An 18,159-nucleotide genomic window follows, 5' to 3' on the forward strand; every position below is an offset into this window, starting at 1 on the left:
CTCCGCTATTGAACGCGACTGGCTGGCGCACGTTATCAGCCGTTCAAGTCCGTCTTTCTTCTGGACTAGGACGGAACCTAGGCCTAGGCTACTGGTTTCAGTATATATTTCTCTATCCGCGTCCACGTCGAAGTGCGCTACTACGGGCGACCACTGCATGCGTATCTTGAGTTTTCAATATGCGTTGGCTGGGGCGTTAACCACTTGAACTCGACATCGTATTTATGGATCTCTGCCAGCGGCAGAGTGATGCGTCAAAAGACATTCACAAAGATCTTGTAGCAGGCACACATGCCAAGGAATCAACGCACTGCGTCGCTGTCGAAGCTGTCTTCTAAGGGTCGGGACAGACTCCAGATTTACTGGTGAAGTGGGCCGTGATCAGGAGCTCATCATAAGCGCAGCCCCACATTTCCAGCTTCAGAGTGAGCCTTGATCACTTGATGACCTCTAGTACTGCCGCAAGCCACCTAAAGTGACCATACATTTCCGGCGAGGACGACGACGCCATCCAAGTAAACAAGACTGGTCTGCCACTTTCATCCTTCTAACACTCCGTCCCTGACGCACTGGAACGTTGCAAGCTCTTCGAACAGACCAAATGACACGACCTTGAGGTCACAGAGGTCATCTGTCATGATGTAGGCGGTCTATTTGCGATCCCACTCGTAGATTTCTATTTGCCAGTAGCCAGTGTTGATACCTATCAACGACAATATTTACCGTTGCAGAGCCGAACCCATTCGCCGTTGATCCGTGGGACGGGGTATACATCCTAATTTGTGGTCTTGTTCAGTCGGCGACAATCGACGCCGAAAGGCAGGTTCCCATCCTGCTTCTTCACCAAGACTACAGGAGATGTACGGGGGCTTTTCAACGGCCGGATGCAGTCGCCAAGCCGGATTTTGGAATTGTTCGCTAATAGCTTCATATTCTCGCATGGAAACTCGCTAAGTGTCCTGGTGGACTGATGTGGCGCAAACTTCGGGTATTGTGTGATGCAACTGGTGTTTGTCGGATCCTCCATGACGCGGAAAAGTAGTCTGTGTATCGTCGGGGAGGAACCCTAAGCAGTTGCAGCTTACTCATGGGGGGGGGGGGGGGGGGGGGCTTGGATTTATGTCGAAGTCTGGTTCGGAACTATGTTCGCCTGAGTAAATCCGGCAGAATCTGAGTGCACGAACGCTTTGTTGGTTCCCACAATTTCCTCGATGTATGCAATCGTCGTGCTCTGGTTGTTGTGCTGGAACTCCTGGCTGAAGTTTGTCAGCATCACTTTCTCTTGCTTCCGTCTCTTCGAGCAATCCCTCTTTCGACCCAAATTTCTCCAGTTCAGCGATTAACATTGGTTGCCCTTGATGATGCCTTCTACGTCACGGATGTCTCGTTCCCGACAGAATTCACAATGGTGGAAGGAGGCGCGACGCTGACTTAGTCCTCAAAAACAATGCAAGACATCTCCGTCACTATCGCTTGATCATTGGACAGCGTTATGAAGCTTGACGTCAGGCCGACGAATGCGTCGGGTTGGCTCAGGAAGTCCATGCCGAGAATTACGTCTCACGAGCACTGTTGCAGGACAACGAATGTCGCAGGTTAGGTCTGGTCATGAACTGTAGTTATTGCCATGCAGATTCCGGCCCGTTTTATGAGGTCTCCTTCAGCTGTCCAAATTTGATGGCCCTCCCATGCAGCCTTGGCTTTCTTCAACTTTGCGCTGAATAACCCACTGATTACGGTATAGTCTGCTCCAGTGTACAAGCGCGGTGACTTCAAGACCGTAGAGATGGACGTCAAGGTCTGCAGTTATTTGTCTTGCGTTGAAGTTAGGTCTTGGTATCAGATCACGGCTGGTGCGTCGCGTCGTCGGGTCGTCTTTTGTTGGCGTGTTCTTGGCTCCCAAGCTTCGTTGTGAGGGCAGCGTCTCGTTTCTGCATCGTCCAAATTGATCTTGAAGCGTCACCGTTGACGGCGAAGGGTCTTCTTCATATCGAAGTGCAGCTACCACACCTCGATCGGTTGTTGCTTTTTGTATGTGGGCTTACGGACAGGACCCGAGCTAGGATTGTGTATGGTCGGTGCGGTGGCGACAGATGGCGTCCTGGTGACGGCGAACGCGAAAGACGTCGGGTCTCCACTATGTTGAAGCGAGGTAGTCATTGATGCAACGTGACCGCTCACCAAGCTGGTGACGTGTTGCTTTGACGGCCAAGCCTCCCAGTCCCAAGTCGCGGTATGAGCACCAGCGGGGGTAGCAGCAGCTGGAGCATGCCATACATTTGGCTTCCTTTTGTTGCTGCGCTAGGCGGACCGGAGGGCAAACTGGCGGCTGCGGTAGTGAACAGCGGAACTGCGAGGCTACCGCGGTTTGGCGCGAAGAAGAGCCTGACAGTGGGATACGGCGACGTAAGGCATCGCTTCCGGCTTAGGCTGCAGCAAGTGGGGGCTCTATGTGACTGGTGAATATTCTCGCGGAGGATGTCAGCAGTGGATGCTACTGGTGGCTGCATCGAAGTGATCAACTTATGTAGTTCGTGTAGTAAACGCAGGTTGTCCGTGCCCAGTGATTAAACTCCGGTATAGTATGGTGTGTTGGTGCAGTGGTGTAATTCTCTGCTCCCTATTTCCAGTGTTTTCGAGATGTTGGTGGCCTCGTGAAGAAATTTTCCGACGTTCTTCGGTGAGCTCGGTATCATTCCAGCGAAAAGTTTTTGCCGCGAGTGCCGAAAGAGAGGCGAGAGCTTACAAGCGGGTACATTCTAGAGGGTGGAACCGATGAGGTAGTTCATACGGTGAACCGTTGCCAGGGGTGCTGCAGCGCTATTCTCGATAAAGTCAGTCTTGACAATTCTCCGCCCATTCTTTGTCCATTAGGGAAATACCAATGCAGCGCGGTCGCATGGCTGTTCATCGCTGCGTTTCACTGATAGTGGTGCTCAGTACATCACCGATGACAGTGCTTTGTGCGTCTATCTATAAGCAGTCAATATTGACTGCTAATAGATGTCGGGTACAAGCGCGGGTACAAACGCTATGTCGGGTACAAGTGCGGCGACCGCGCTTGAGTTTGTACCCCGATAAGCCGACGAGGCCTTAGCGAGAAAATTTTACACAGCTATTTCGGGCCCTACAAGATCATCCAAAGCATTGGCGCATTCGACTATGAGGTCGTGCCAGATGGCATTTCCCAATAAATGCGACACCGCTCGTGACCAGAAATAGTTCATGTTGTGCGATTTCAGCCGTTCAACAAGCACTAAGGAACTTTGGAAGTTTGCATAACTGAACATTGAACTTGCCTTCTTTGGAATTGTTGCTTTGAACTTGGTTTCTTTGTTGTTGTTTTTTTTCGCTTTATAATAAGTCTGATTTTGTTTTTCGGTCTTTTCTGTTTGTAGCATCAGCACGATGTTTTTTCAGAGGGGGCATTGGCAATTGTGCTTGTTTATCTTTCTTGGGTGACCGCTTTTCATAGGCTAGCAAATAGAGAACGTTATCTGTCAGCGCAGGGCGCGGCTGCACGTTGGGAAGTTTCTCGTGCGTTGTCAATGACTCTATCCGTTGTTTGTTGTCACCAAAACCTGTATAATCTCATTGCATGAGCGACGGGAATTGTGTACTACTCGCTGGAAGGCACGCGGGTACCAGCGATTACTCTCGAAGCTTCGATGACTCATGCATAAAAGCTGTTGCGCTTGACCCCCAATCGGATTTGGACGATCGCTGACTGTATTCGCCACTGTCATTGTGCTTTGAGTGTCTCTTGTTTTTGTAGGCCCAAGTTGTTTCAATAAAACAATAAACTTGTACCATTCAGTTTTCTGCTGCGTCCTTTATAGTCACACAATGTGACAGAGTCACGCTTGTTGAGGTAAGAATGGTGATGACACATACGTGCAAAGTGCGACACGTCTAGGGCATCATTTAGGTACTGTGTACCACTGATGGCGCACTGGTCCATACGCATTCTGTAATAATTGCCTTGAAAGGCCCCTTTCTTTGTAACACATGTCGAATGGCTAAAAGAAACCCTTGAAAAATTATTCATCCCCGAAATGAAAATCAATACATGAGGGAGTAGGTGTGCTATAAATATTCGTGAGCTGATGTGAAGTTGCAAGTTTCATTTAAGAAATGCAATAGAACATGCGCATTCTACAGGATTGTCTAAAAACAAATACGCGAATGTTTATTGCGTTAGTCAAAGAGAGTAAAGTATATCCTAGAAAGTGGTGAATATAGTTCACCATGCAATGAACACATTGGTGTAGCTTACGAATGCCTGACAGCCGCCTATTAATGTCCAGGTTTTATACAGGAAGCAAGAAAGTAAGTATTGATAATATTATCTGCGTACTTGTTCACCAACCAGAGGCTCATATACGCCTCTTCTGTGGTAGTTTAATATATTCTTCTTATGTATATGCGCAAACACGCCTGTCCAAACCGCAGCTGTCCAAAAAACACCTAGCACGCAGTAAGCAGGCCGCCATGCGAAACACTGGAATGTATTATAAGAAATCACTTTCGAAATAAAGGACGTGACATTCTGCCGTTTTGAAGGTGTTTGAAGGTGACTTTAGATGAGGGTATTCGCTGTACTAATAAATAGTTGAAACGGTTGGGCACCCTATTACGTTTGCCAGTAGGTGCTGTATCAATAATAAACTGAATCCAGTGAGAGGATGCAATTATCGGAACCATCTTATCGCTAATATAATTGTGGCCTTGTTATGCGCTAAATTTTTGCCTCTGCTGACGAGCCAGTACTAGGCAGGTTGAGTTCGGCAAATTGTGACATCCCGAAATTAGGTAACCAATCAATTTACTGATTTTACAGAGTCCGCCCAGTGTGCTTGGTGGCATGTACCTACATGGTATGTTAGGTGCAGTGCTGGTGTCTTTGCGTCTAAGACATGATGCCGTCACCTTCCTGATGTAGTGTGGTAGCAACACAACATTGGCGTACACATGCATACGTTTATTTGCACAGACCAATTTGTGGGAAGAGTGCGCCGCACTCTCTGAGCGCTGCTGATGGTTTTGTTTAATAGTCGAACTCGGGCTCAATTAGAACATCGCCATACCATCCCGAGGTGAACTCACTAACATGGCTGCAGCAGCAACAACACGTCTCATCGCTTCCAGTGGCAGAAACAGTCAATATCACGGTATAGACCTGCTCACCTACTTGACTGACGCAGTGTTTCAGTGTAACATTCGAATTTTCAAAACGTCAGTTGGCTGGCTGTGTAATGAGTTAGGATAGACCCACATCTGCGGAGACACTGCGGCAGCCAGAATCAGAATCAGTTTTATTTTCCTCAAGGAAAGGAAAAATCGACCCCAGACCCCAGACTTTGCTCCGAAATTAGGCTTTCCGAGCAAATTGCTTTGACTGGGCTGCGGAGCAAGAGTTCGTGCGATCGCTTCGGCTACCCCCCGCTTCAAGCGTTGTGCGTGCATCGCGAACCTGGGCCACGCCCAGTCCAGTGGCGTCATCGGAATACTCGCACACCTACAAGGACCTTGGTTTCACCACTGACCGACAAACCTGCGAAGTGTTCACATTATATCGGACGACTCAGAATGGAGATCGGGCTGCCTACAGGCGCAACAGGTGCCGAAAGCAGTTGTGGCAACCCGCTCGGTGCCACTTCACTAAACGGGCTGAAAGGCGAAGGATGTTACTTGGCATCAACACAGACCGCCTCGGCCATCGACCTCTCTACGCGGCAAGTGATTTGACTCACGTACTGCTTGAGCAAAATCGTAAGTTTCACCCTGAGCAATAGTGCTATTGACGAGCACTGTCTTCGCGGTGGCCGAAAGTACTATCCAGGTCGCCGGATGCCGGGCAACAACCTTCCGCCGAGCGCCAAGAATTACGGCGGCGTTGCAGATCGCGGACCATGCGTTTTCGGCATGGTCTGCGCTACCAGGGAGGAGCTGCGACTTTTCAAGAACGACCGACAAAATTCGGGGACGATAGGCCCCATTTCTGCAGCCAATGTTAAACTGGGGACTATTATTCACAGAAAGAGTGGACTGCTCACAACTGTACCCAAAATTGTGTGGTTTCTAACAGGACGAGTATGAATCTGGATGGGGAGACAGTCAATCACAGCTTGAATTTTGTGGACCTGATCACGGGCACACACATGCAAAAATAGAAAGTTATTGTCAAAAAAGTGAAACCCCACCTCCTTAGTGGCGGCTACAGGGTAACTGCACCACTACTGCAGTCTCAAATGACTCGGATGTGGCAGTTAGTTTATGGCCACATGCTCTGCGCGGACTATTTCTCGCGTTTGTTAGAAGCCATGGATTGCTCGGGACTACACAGTATGAAGACTGATTCATGCGGTTGTTAGAAGCAATCGTTCGGCGCTATCCAGTAGGAAGATGCATCACAAAGTAAAAGAAAATAAAGCATATTTGTCTAGCCCCTTACTTGTATGGGTGTTTTTTGGTACTCCTGCGTGCTTACACTGTAAGTGCGTGGCAAACCACTTCTACGCTAGCCAGCGTCCACTTCGTCTCGCAGTCTTGAATTTATTGTGAGGGACGAGCGATCTATTAAATACCCAGTATGAAAACCAGGCGCGCACAAATCCGCGATCGGAAATGCGAGTGCAAGCAGCACCATTTATACGCAGAGGAAAGAGGAGGAGAGCGTTCCATCGTTATTAAATTAGAAATTAGTGTAATAAACATGCCGTGTACAGTCGCAATCTTTTTGAGCGTGAACATGGGAGCGCGTGGCTTTCGATACTACCACCGCAGTTAAGCGGCGCCTCACAATATCTGTGCGCATGCGCGACGGGAGTAGCTTCCCTTCGCGCGCATCACGTTATCGGAGCGCTCGCTTGTCGTCTGCTAGCTGTTTTTTGTTTCTTTGGCGGTGACCGAATTATCACTGTAAGCAAAATCGACATGCTTCCAGTTTAAATGGTGCGTTCCTCATTCTTAGCGTTACGCTAATTACCTGGAAACCGTTGCCTAGTTTTCTTTTTCTTTTCTCCCAGGTTTATTTGGTCACACAATGCCGAGAACAAGCTAGGAAACGCAAACGTCTGAACTTCTATTTTCTGCATTTTTCACAAAAGAATGAAAGACGCAGAAAAGTAACAGCTGTAAACTGGAAGTAATCGCTGTTTCATTTTCTTTATTATTTTGTCATATTCGCTTTTGCAGCAACAACTGCTGCCATTGTAGGCGGTAGGGAAGAGTACAGGGCAGGCACAAAGTTACTTGCTGTAAGATGATCCCACTCTTGGCAAACAGGTACTAAATGTAAAGCATATTTAGCGCCAGAGAACAAGGACAGAAGGCAGACGACACCCCCACCGCCGTCCTTCTGTTTTTGTTCGCTTGCGCCAAATATGCTTTCCAAGTCAGTTTACCAACACGCCCAACAAATGACAAGGCTACCCACAGCTCATCCGCTCATGCCGAATGAAAAGAGTGTCGCACCATGGCTTCTTTTATGCAGCCCCATACATTTTCGCAGATGTTCATGTCAGCGCCCTTGGCCGGCCAGGAGAGCAGATGAACCCTACGAGTTTCTAGGTGCTCTGTCACAATTTTCACAATGTGCGCCGGCGCAAGGTCATGCTGGAACACACAATCAGCATCTGGGAAAGCGGCGTGGGCACAAGGAAGGAGCACGTTGCCCAAGATTTTGCTCCAGAAGCTCTGCGAAGTAAGTGTGCCCTCGACGCGGTGTAGATGCCTGAGATCATGTCTTGACAGCGCGCCCAACGCGTTCACGCAGGTGCGTGCGCTCGCCGCGACTCCCTGAAGATTGTCTGGCTCGTAACAGCATCGAAAGTATATTAAATTTAGTTCTTCACACAAAAGCAAATCCGTAGAGAAAATGTTCTTACCGTGTCCTTCTTGAGCGCCACAGCCGCGCGCACTGGTTTTGACGTGTTGAAAAAGTCGACTCCTCCGAGAAAATTACTCGGCCCCAGTCATCGGAAGTCCACAAGGCGTGAGCTTCGGCAAATTGCAGTCATGACACCTTGTTCGAAGCGCTCAGAACGGGCTTTTATGCAGCCTCATAACTTCGCAATCCAGCGCACCTGAGGGGTCGCCGTAGGGTTAGAACTGAAGCGGCCACATCGAGCCACTCCCGCACTTCCCTCGCGGACTGAAAGGGATTCTCCACTACTGAAGCTACCATAAGCGCGTCTCCTTCATCTGTCGCTACCATTTCCCGACGCCTATGTGGGAAGTCAGAAATGCGGCCTTCCTTCCTGAATGCTTGGATGATCCTATTGACAGTCTTCAGGGGCTTGTGCACCAATGTGCCGATGAAGCGCTGAAAATATTCCTTCAACGAAAGTTTTACTATTTTCGACCTCTTGTCTTCAGGAACACGGGACATGCTGAAGTTCAGCAGCTGCTCTGATAAACGTGGTAATGGGAACAAATACATACCTTCCTCGACACAGGGTTGGTCACTGTTACGCCTACAAGTATAGGAACGTCAGCAAAAGATAACAGTTTCAAGTTTATTCATGCATCGTGTGGAATGTAATTTCAACTTCAACATTGTTGCCGCTCTTGCAGTGCACGGCTCCCTTGTCGCGGTGCGCGTGTAGCAGACGACACGCGCGTGCTTGCGTGACGCAATGCGCGCGAAGGTAGAATTCTCACACGCCAGACGCACTGCGCATGCGCACTGCTTCTCGGTGTCGCCGCTAAACTGCGCTGGCAGTACGGAAAGCCACGCGCTCCCGTGTTCACCGTCAAAAAGATCGCGACTGTACGGCTCGCTTGTTGCGGTGCTCGTGTAGCAGAGGACACGCGCGTGCTTGCGTGACGCAATGCTCTCGAGAATAGAATTCTCACACGCCAGAAGCACTGCTTCTCTGTGGCGCCGCTAAACCGCGCTGGCACTACGGAAAGCCACGCGCTCCCTTGCTCGCCCTGAAAAATATCGGGACTGTGCAGCCCTCAGCACGCTTAACACGAGCGCTCCGCAGCATGGCCTGGACTCTGTTGTGCTCTGTTATCTCGGTATGTTTGTGACGGCTTGCGATAGCTGGAGCACAGCTCGATTTGACTGCTTGATTTGTCTTTCGCTTGTGCCTGACAGGCGGTGAGAGTGCGCTCATGCGACATTTTCTTCTCGCCACGTTTCGCTCGTGGCTGCGGTCTCGCGCGCGTCCAGAAAACATGTTGCAGTTTGATTATCTCGGCAAGGCGAAATGGCGGGCGACTAAAGATGCCTCGAAGAGGACCGAGAGAACAACGCCTCGCTATGCTTTACATGGCTCGCTTAATGTCCCAACGAGAAATAGCCGCTGCAGTAGAGCGGCCCGTTTCCACCGGTAATAGAATTGTCCGGGCATTCAGAGATGAAGACCGGATAGATGATTCTGCTCGTGCAGTTCAGGAGCGGGCAACAACCACAGAAGAAGATGTTCTCTTTGTCATTGCATTGGTCGACGACCCCTTCCTCACCGTACGCGAAATACGCGATGAACTTGGTCTGCACGTTAGTGCGGACACTGAGCGCAGAAGGCTGCATGAAACTGTCATGCAAAGCCGGGTCGCCGTGAGGAACCCAGTATTTGACGCGTCTCATCGCCACCAGAGACTCCAGTTCACGCAAGAGCACGAGGACTGGACACCGGAAGACTGGAGACTCGGGGTTTTAACTGATGAATTAACTTTTTCTACTAGGTGGCACCAAGACCAGAAACCTTGGCGTCTTGGTCATTTCCGGTAAGTCCCTTTTATCCCCATTTTATGCCCATACGGTACGGACAACACATCAATTTTTTTTATGTACGACAAGCGGTTCGTCTGGGACGTGTACACAAGCCGACGCACAGCCGTCAACGTGTGGGGTGCGGTCAGCCACCAGGGCCTGGGCCAATCCACAATATTGCAGGCCGTGTGATAGCTGATGCCTAAGTGGAAGCATTGGAGCATATGCTCATGCCTTACGTACTTTAAGGGCCCTTCCCGGAGGGATTCTTCTGGTTTCAGCATGACCGCACCCGCGTCCACACTGCGAGAGCTGCGCATAACTTTGTAGATGATCTGCCGCTTCAGCGCAGCTTCAGTGACCGAGCGGCAGTCGCGATCTCAACTTAATCGAAAATGTTTAAGGAATGATAAAGCTCAGGCTCTCTAGGTCCTCGGGCTCGAATTGCACCACGGCGGACCAGCTCTGGATTGCCATAAGACAAGATTGGGAGCTCCTGCTGGCGAGGAGCTGCCTGAGCTGCCTTTGCTGCTGAACTGCCTTTGCTGCTGAGCGATTCGCTCAGGCAGCAAATTGTACATTGGTTGTAAATTCTTCCATGTGCTCAGGCACATGGTGGAAGCACGCGCTTCTAGACTGCCATGCAGGGAGATGGTACTTTGTACCCTGTAGTTTTTTGTGTGTTATCAATGCTTTCATCATCATCAACATCAGCCTGGTTACACCAGCTGCAGGGCAACGGCCTCTCCCATACTTCTCCAACAACCCCGGTCATGTACTAATTGTGACCATGTCGTCCCTGCAAACTTCTTAATCTCATCCGCCCACCGAACTTTCTGCCGCGCTCTGCTACGCTTCCCTTCCATTCGAATCCAGTCCGTAACCCCTAATGACCATCGGTTATCTTCCCTCCTCATTGCATTTCCTGCCCATGCTCATTTCTTTTTCTTGATTTCATCTAAGTTATCATTAACTCGCGTTTGTTCCCTCACCCAATCTGCTCTTTTCATATCCCTTAACGTTACACCTATCTTTCTTCTTTCCTTAACTCGTTGCGTCGATCTCAATTTCAGGAGAACCCTTTTCGTAAGCCTCCAGGTTTCTGCCCCGTACGTGAGTACTGGTAAGACACAACTGTTATATACTTTTCTCTTGAGCGATAATGGCAACCTGCTGTTCATAGTCTGAGAATGCCTGCCAAACGCACCCCATCCCATTCTTATTCTCCTGATTATTTCAGTGTCGTGATCCGGATCCGCAGTCACTACCTGTCCTAAGTATATATATTCCCTTGGCACTTCCAGTGCCTCGCTACCTATCGTAAACCGGTGTTCTCTTCCGAGACTGTTAAACATTACTTTAGTTTTCTGCAGATTAATTTTTAGACCAACCCTTCGGCTTTGCCTCTCCAGGTCAGTGAGCATGCATTGCAGTTGGTCCCCTGAGTTACTAAGCAAGGTAATATCATCAGCGAATCAGAAGTTACTAAGGTATTCTCCATTAACTTTTATCCCCAATTCTTCCCAATCCAGGTCTCTGAATACCTCCTGTAAACACGCTTTGAATAGCCTTGGAGGGATCGTATCTTCCTGCCAGAGGGCTTTCTTTATTGGGATTTTGTTTCTTTCTTTATGGAGGACTACGGTGGCTGTGGAGCTGCTATGCATATGTTTCAGTATTTTTACATATGGCTCGTGTACACCCTGATTCCGTAATGCCTCCATGACTGCTGAGGTTTCGACAGAATCAAACGCTTTCTCGTAATCAATGAAAGCTATATATAAGGGTTGGTTATATTCCGCACATTTCTCTATGCCATGATTGATAGCGTGAATATGGTCTATTGTTGAGTAGCCTTTACGGCTTTAGTGGCGGACAACTGTTTGAGCCAATATTTCTCGTGCAAACTTGGACTGGTTTGTCCTTATTCTGTAGTTATGCTTACAGTCAGCACGTTTAAAGGTTTTGTTTGGTTCCCAACGATGGCCAGCATAAAGGATGACGTCATAAAGCTGTTGTAGTATGCACACGGCAAGCCATGCACCGCCACTTCAGACAATTGTATACATGTGGTTCATCTATATATAGCCGCCACTGAGCGACATTCATGCGGTGTCATTCGTACTAAATTCTGACGCAACCATTCGTCGTACAACGTTCCCGGTGATGTCATACACGCGTGTCTGTGTCTGCGTGGTGCTTAAAAATCTGCAAAGTAAAGACTCACTACTTGGAAAATCCAGCAGATCCCATGCCCTGTGGGAATCGATGTTATGCGAAGCACTGCGCGGGGAGCCTGCCAAGTTATTCAAACGACCATAAGAGCACCAAGACCCAGGCGGCTAGAAACATAGGCAGGCAGCCAGGCATGCAGACGGACGGACGGACGGACGGACGGACGGACGGACGGACGGACGGACGTCCGTCCGTCCGTCCGTCGGACGGACAGACAGACAGACAGACAGACAGACAGACAGACAGACAGACAGACAGACAGACAGACAGACAGACAGACAGACAGACAGACACTGTCAAAGTGGCAAATGTCCGCCAAGAAATGCTTCTCATTGAATGAACTCAATTCGCAAACCGCAACCAAGCCTCTATGTCTTCGCTGCACAACACGTTTTCGCATCCCCACACGTAAGCAGTCTTGAGTGTCTCTGCCGAATCTTTTTCGATAGGAACATACAACCATTTAAAATATAAACTGCAGTTTGCGTTATTGAAGAATAGCAAAAAAAAACGTATAGGAAACGCGCATTGCGAAGTGTCAAGCATGCCGCCGTGAATAAGATCGGCGACCCGCTGCTTAGGTCACCAAGTTGTGAAGTATGTGTCGAGTTGCCTTATGTTCACTTATAGCCTTATGTTCACCCTTCGATACATTGCAGCTATGGCCAGAGTCTTTCTCGTTACTTAAAAAGCCAATTTCTTATCCGACAAGATTCCCCTTAGCGCTATTCGCCAATAAACAGACATTAAAAGCCTAATTTGAATCGCATCCACGCGTCTTTCTTGCTCAGGACACGCGCAGCTCTTACGCCCCGACAATGGACCTCCAGTACAGCGTGGAATAAACGGGAAGCCAGACACTAACCTGCGAGAGCACTCCGATGCGCGCTGTCTGGGAAGTAAAGAAATGAAGAACAAAGCCAACTATACCACCGTATTAGCATGTTTATTTATTGTCCAGCTTTACAAATGCCACAAACCTACGTTTGCTCTCCATCTCGCATTTATCATTTCCTTCAAGCGCCAGCCTTGAGGCCAAACTCGAAAGGCGCGCGAGCTGTCGCCCGCCATTTCGCTTTGCCGAGATAAGCAAACCGCAACGTGTTTTCGGGACGCGCGCGACAGCGCAGCCACGAGCGAAACTTGGCGAGAAGGAGATGTCAGGCGAGCGCACTCTCCCCGCCGGTCAGGCACAAGCGAAAGGCAAGACTAGCAGTGAAATCGAGCTGCACTCCAGCTATACCGTCGCAAACATAACGAGGTAACAAAGCACAACACTTAGAGGCGCTGGCGTCACTCTAAGCCGGTGCAGGCCACACTGTGGAGCATTCGTGTTAAGCATGCTGATGGCTGTATATCTTGTAAATATTAAATTGTTTAAAAATCACAATAAATTGACTAGTATTTTTCTCAGAAATACATAATTTGATAACTTGTTTGTGCATGCTGTACACTTGGTTGAAGGACAAAGAAGTGAAAGAAGGCACCGTCCATGCAAAGACGGTATGATCACGTGAGCATCAGTTTGTCGACCACCTATAAGGCAACGTCCAAGGGACGATGGCAACCCAAGGGGAATCCAGATAAAGCAATGAAACAGTAGGCGTTCCAAGGGACAAGCTTTGCCTTGATACCATTAGTTCGTTTATTTTGGGGCGTCGCCAGTGCTCCTAAAGATCTGCGCCTCGAGCCTAGCACCCCAGGTTCATTTACATTGGGCGGCGCTTGCTCAAATGTGCAGCTATTAATTCATACATGTAGTTGTAGGCGGTTCTTGAACTTCTTTCGAGTACATTCATTTCGACGTGTTTCAAAACAAAATAGAATTCACTTCAACAGCGTGATAAGTACCTATATTTTTTTTTTCAGACTTCAGTCAGACACTGCAGTGCAAGTTGGATGGAACTCCATAAATCCGCGCTCTTTTGTAATCAGAGCAGTAGCTCAAGGGGGCCGTCCAAGCGTGACTGGTAGCACAAGAAACAGACGGATTTACGATAAACTTGCGACGAATGATATTAAACAAGGCGATCATTTCTCTTTAGCTATTCAAATCTATGGTGAGCATCATAATTTCAGGGTAAGTATGGGTCTGCTATTGTATGCGCAAATTCACTATTCCGTGATCAAAATCATAAAATAATAATTTGAGAAAATATATCATATACTTTCTTTTGCAGGTTTGAAAAAGTGAAAGAAGTGGATCACAACAATTCTAACTGTTCCACTACAGTATTTCACTGCATGTTTCGCAGCGGAAATTGCACTGCCCCACTCCACTGACTTTTTTTCACGCCTTTCTTTTTGTCCGCGCTCTCCCTTCCCACTTCCCATTTTGCTTCCCCTAGTGCAGGATAGGAAACCGGAGGCTTTAACTCTCGTTAACCTTCCTGCCTTTCTCTCATTTGCTTTTCTCTCTCTAATGCGCCACAACTAACAAAATATTTGTTCAGGTATAAATACAAAAGTTTATATGTACCATTGTCTGCTGCCAACTGTTGCCTGGTGTCCCCAATGTTCCGCATAAATCAAATTGCATCCCAGCTTAAAAAATGGGTGCTGTGGATACACACATCTTAACGACGGTTGCAGGTAGCATAATTCGATAGAACCCATCTCACGCGCTTCCTTCCGAACTTCCCAAACCATTTAGCACTGCTACAGCAATGCAAGATTGCTCACGCAAGATTGCTTGACAGATCTCAATGGCTGTGATTTTGCCGAAAGGAAGTGCCGGAACTCCACGCAGAGCTGCAGGCACGTCATGGGCCGTTGCATTTCAGTTAACGCCTGCTAAATCACTTCAAGAAGGCTATCATTAGGTTTCATGAAGTCGTTCAAAGATTTTTATTTATTTGAAACGTTTTGTAGCAGCTGAAGGTTATACGTTGTAAAATAGTAGATGTTTGCACATAAGAAGCGAACAAACACTGACACCAAGGACAACATAGGGGAAATTATTTGTGCTTAATGAATGTAGTGAACAAACGATAAATAAATGCTAATTAAAGTGGATGAAAAAACAACTTACCGCAGGTGGGAACCGAACCCACAACCTTCGCATTTCGCGTGCGATGCGCTACCAATTGAGCTACCTCGGAGCCGTTTTCCCATCCACGTTCTTGGGTATTTATGTGTCCTAGTAGAACCCTGGGAGTGTTAGCCAGCGCCACCACTCACAGACCTTGGCGGCGGACGTGGAACGTCCTTTTTGCCGCAGGCGTCACGAGAACGTGATCTTTTTTGGGTGAAGGCAACTGGTCAATAAAGCGACATATGCTGCCCGAAGGCAACAGTGTTGCCGGAGTTAAGACCCTCGTTATGTAATAAACGAGAAGAGAGGGGATTAACCGAGGGGCTCGATTTACCGCGGAACCCACACCGAGGAATCGAGGAACCCACAACCTTAGCGAAGTGCGAAGGTTGTGGGTTCGGTTTCCACTTGCGGCAACTTGTTGTTTCATCCACTTTAATCATCATTTATTTATCGTTTCTTTACTTCATTTATTAAGCACAAGTAATTTCCGTTATGTTGTCCTTGCTGTCAGTGTTTGTTGGCTTCTTATGATATGACTAATAAATATCGGGCCCCTCGGTTAATCCCCTTTCTTCTCGCTTAGATGTTTGCACAGTAGGTCTAAACATTATTTGGTCGCGCACAAACCGAATCAAGTCACCTAGGGAGTGTCAAGAAACCCACCCAGTGTACACCCACTGAGCTATCACATCGATCAAGCTCACTCTCACTTTTTGAGGCATTTGTGCTTGTCTAGATTAATCACCACAATGGCCAAAACAATGGCTCGCCGGGCCATAGACAAATGACCATTTTAGTGGAGTGGATACCACGTTGAAAATCCCAGCAAAGCCCATCAAAACTTTCATGCTTGGCGTGATAGAAAATTTGCAGGGCATGTTTCACACACCATATGAACGAGGCGCCAACACCGGAACAAATTCAAAATCTGGGTTAGCCTCCAAAAATAAGCCCATGAAAGCACGGAAAAATAAAGAAATGCCCTCTAGTGCGCCACCGAACCCCGGTTGTGGTCTGAAGACGAAGTCAGAGCCAAGAGTTGCAAAACTCAACAAAATATACTCTTCAAATATGGCAGTTACGTTCAAACATGAACACTTTGGCTAGACACATCACAATAAAATTCAGGTGAGTGTTAACAAAATTTCGAAAAGAAATTTGGAGGAAGCTTAAACCTCGCCTTTTACAGTGGAACGAGATAGCATTCAAAGGTCCCTGACTGCATCTCGCGCTTGCCAAAACTGCAGCTTATGTAACCGTCATGTTCCCAGAGAAATGCTGGCGACGAACGCAAAGTACGAAGGCGAGCTTTGTGTTTTTTTTTTATTTTTGATGGTGCGCAACTAACCGAGGAGACCTCGCCACTACTACTAAGACAGGCCTCAAACAGCAGCTTGAAAACGCTAGCGCGTTAAAAGGGGTTTCTGTGTCAATTACCGCCAAACAGAATTAGGTTCTCGTATATTCAAATTACAATCCAAGATTCAAGATTCATTTATTTCTCCAAAAGAAAAAGGCCGGGGGAAAAAACCGGCTTGGAGCAGCTTGACGGGGTCCGGGGCCGATGTACAAAATGGCAGCAGTGAAGGGCAAAAAGTAAAATTTGACATACATGAATGAAGGAACCATACACAATGCAGAAGCACATTTAACCTAATCAAAGACAAATTAAAATTAAAATATACAATGCGCTGAGAAGTAACAAAAGCATAAAACAGCGGTATAGCAGAAACAGAAGGATGAAAACATAATTTCAATTCAACACTACGATCAAATTTATGAAGCTCAAACAAAATACATAGCAGTATTTCTTTTTATACAATGGCAAAATATATAAAACTATTAGCCTAATTTGGGTTTGAACCCACCACATGCTCAAAAAATTGCTTAACAATTGTTTTTTTTCGTTTAATTTCATATTTTGTGTGTACCATTTGTTTGTGTGAAGGGTGTTTGGAACGAGGAAATGCAACATTTGGGAGCCATACGTTGTGCGATGTCGAGGTAGATGCCATTTCTCTTTGCGTCTGGTGCTTGTATGAGTTTGCGTTTTTGTCACCAATGGGAGTTGGATTATGAACTTGGCCCGAGGTAAGCTCAAGGTATTCAAGGCGCGAGGAATGGTAAACGACACTAGATGGTGAATGGGAGATATTGCATGTTTAATAAACAGTGGTATGGTATGAGCTAGGTAATCTGAGCCATCATATCGCTATCATATCCGTGGGTTGTGTTTATGTCGTAGTTTACGACTATTCTACGTATTGTAGTTTGAGAAATTCAATTAGCCCAGTATTTTCCTCGCGCCACATGGAAGGCCTGCGTGGTTCAGTACGTGTGGTTCAAAATTCTTTTTGCCAGAGCGATGTCTGATACTGCACGCGGGACGCCGGACGCCGACGCCCTATATTATGCGACACGGGCCCTTAACGGTATCATGTTATTATTGAACGACAAGCACTAAGAGTTCAACACGTACAGTACAAAACGAAGATGAGTAACAAGTGTCCGCTCGTATTCACCAGTGCTGGTCTTGAGCCAGATGTCCTCGGCGTAACATGAGGTAAATCTCGAAGAAGGAGCTTCTTCCGGAAATGCAGATGCTGGAGAAACTCGTGGGCCAGCTTTGCGGGGAGTGAGACTGTCGGTCTACACGGCAGATCTCTTCACTAGTGGGGTGGGAGCTTTGACCATCTCTGATTCCAGCACGGCGCTTTATAGCCTCTGCCAGCATTTCTGGAACTTTGTCATGGAGTCGGGCTCCCATGGCATGAACAAAAACTCGGAATCTTCTAGACATTTCTTGCGATTTCTGCCGTGGCCACAGATATGTCTTTGAGGACGGAGGTGACCGATCCCTTGGTTCATGTTAGGGCTGTCTCTCTTCCTTCTCGCTATGCTCGCCGTGTGTCAAGGTCTGAGAAGGTGTTCTGGCGCGTGCCTTCTCTCACCTCTCTATTCGAGTGTCTTATAGATGTTTCTAGTCGCGTTGATTGCGTCGGCCTTGCGTAGCGTATGCGCTCTCTCCCTCCGTCGAAGCTCTTGCGAGATAGGGGTGGCTGGCTTGGGTGATACGTGGCGCACGTTTTGATTACGTGCACTTTTGTGACGGCATGATCGAAAAGATGGTGGGTATTATGTAATTCGTCGAGGTATACTGGGC

The 18,159-nt window shown here is 47.8% G+C and overlaps 1 protein-coding gene across 3 annotated transcripts in view; it reads left to right on the forward strand.

Moving 5' to 3' along the window:
* LOC129385712 (uncharacterized) overlaps positions 1 to 18,159 on the forward strand; it is a 117,256-nt gene that overhangs the window by 28,958 nt on the left and 70,139 nt on the right. For 2 of the 3 annotated variants that reach the window (XM_055072702.1, XM_055072703.1), the window contains one exon: positions 13,829 to 14,039. The exons of the other annotated variant lie outside the window; for it this stretch is intronic. In XM_055072702.1, the coding sequence (XP_054928677.1) occupies positions 13,829 to 14,039 (211 nt within the window). The remainder of the gene's footprint in view (positions 1 to 13,828; positions 14,040 to 18,159) is intronic. 3 annotated transcript variants of the gene reach the window in all.

The sequence above is a fragment of the Dermacentor andersoni genome, chromosome 7, assembly GCF_023375885.2.
Source record: "Dermacentor andersoni chromosome 7, qqDerAnde1_hic_scaffold, whole genome shotgun sequence".
Lineage (NCBI taxonomy): Eukaryota > Metazoa > Arthropoda > Arachnida > Ixodida > Ixodidae > Dermacentor > Dermacentor andersoni.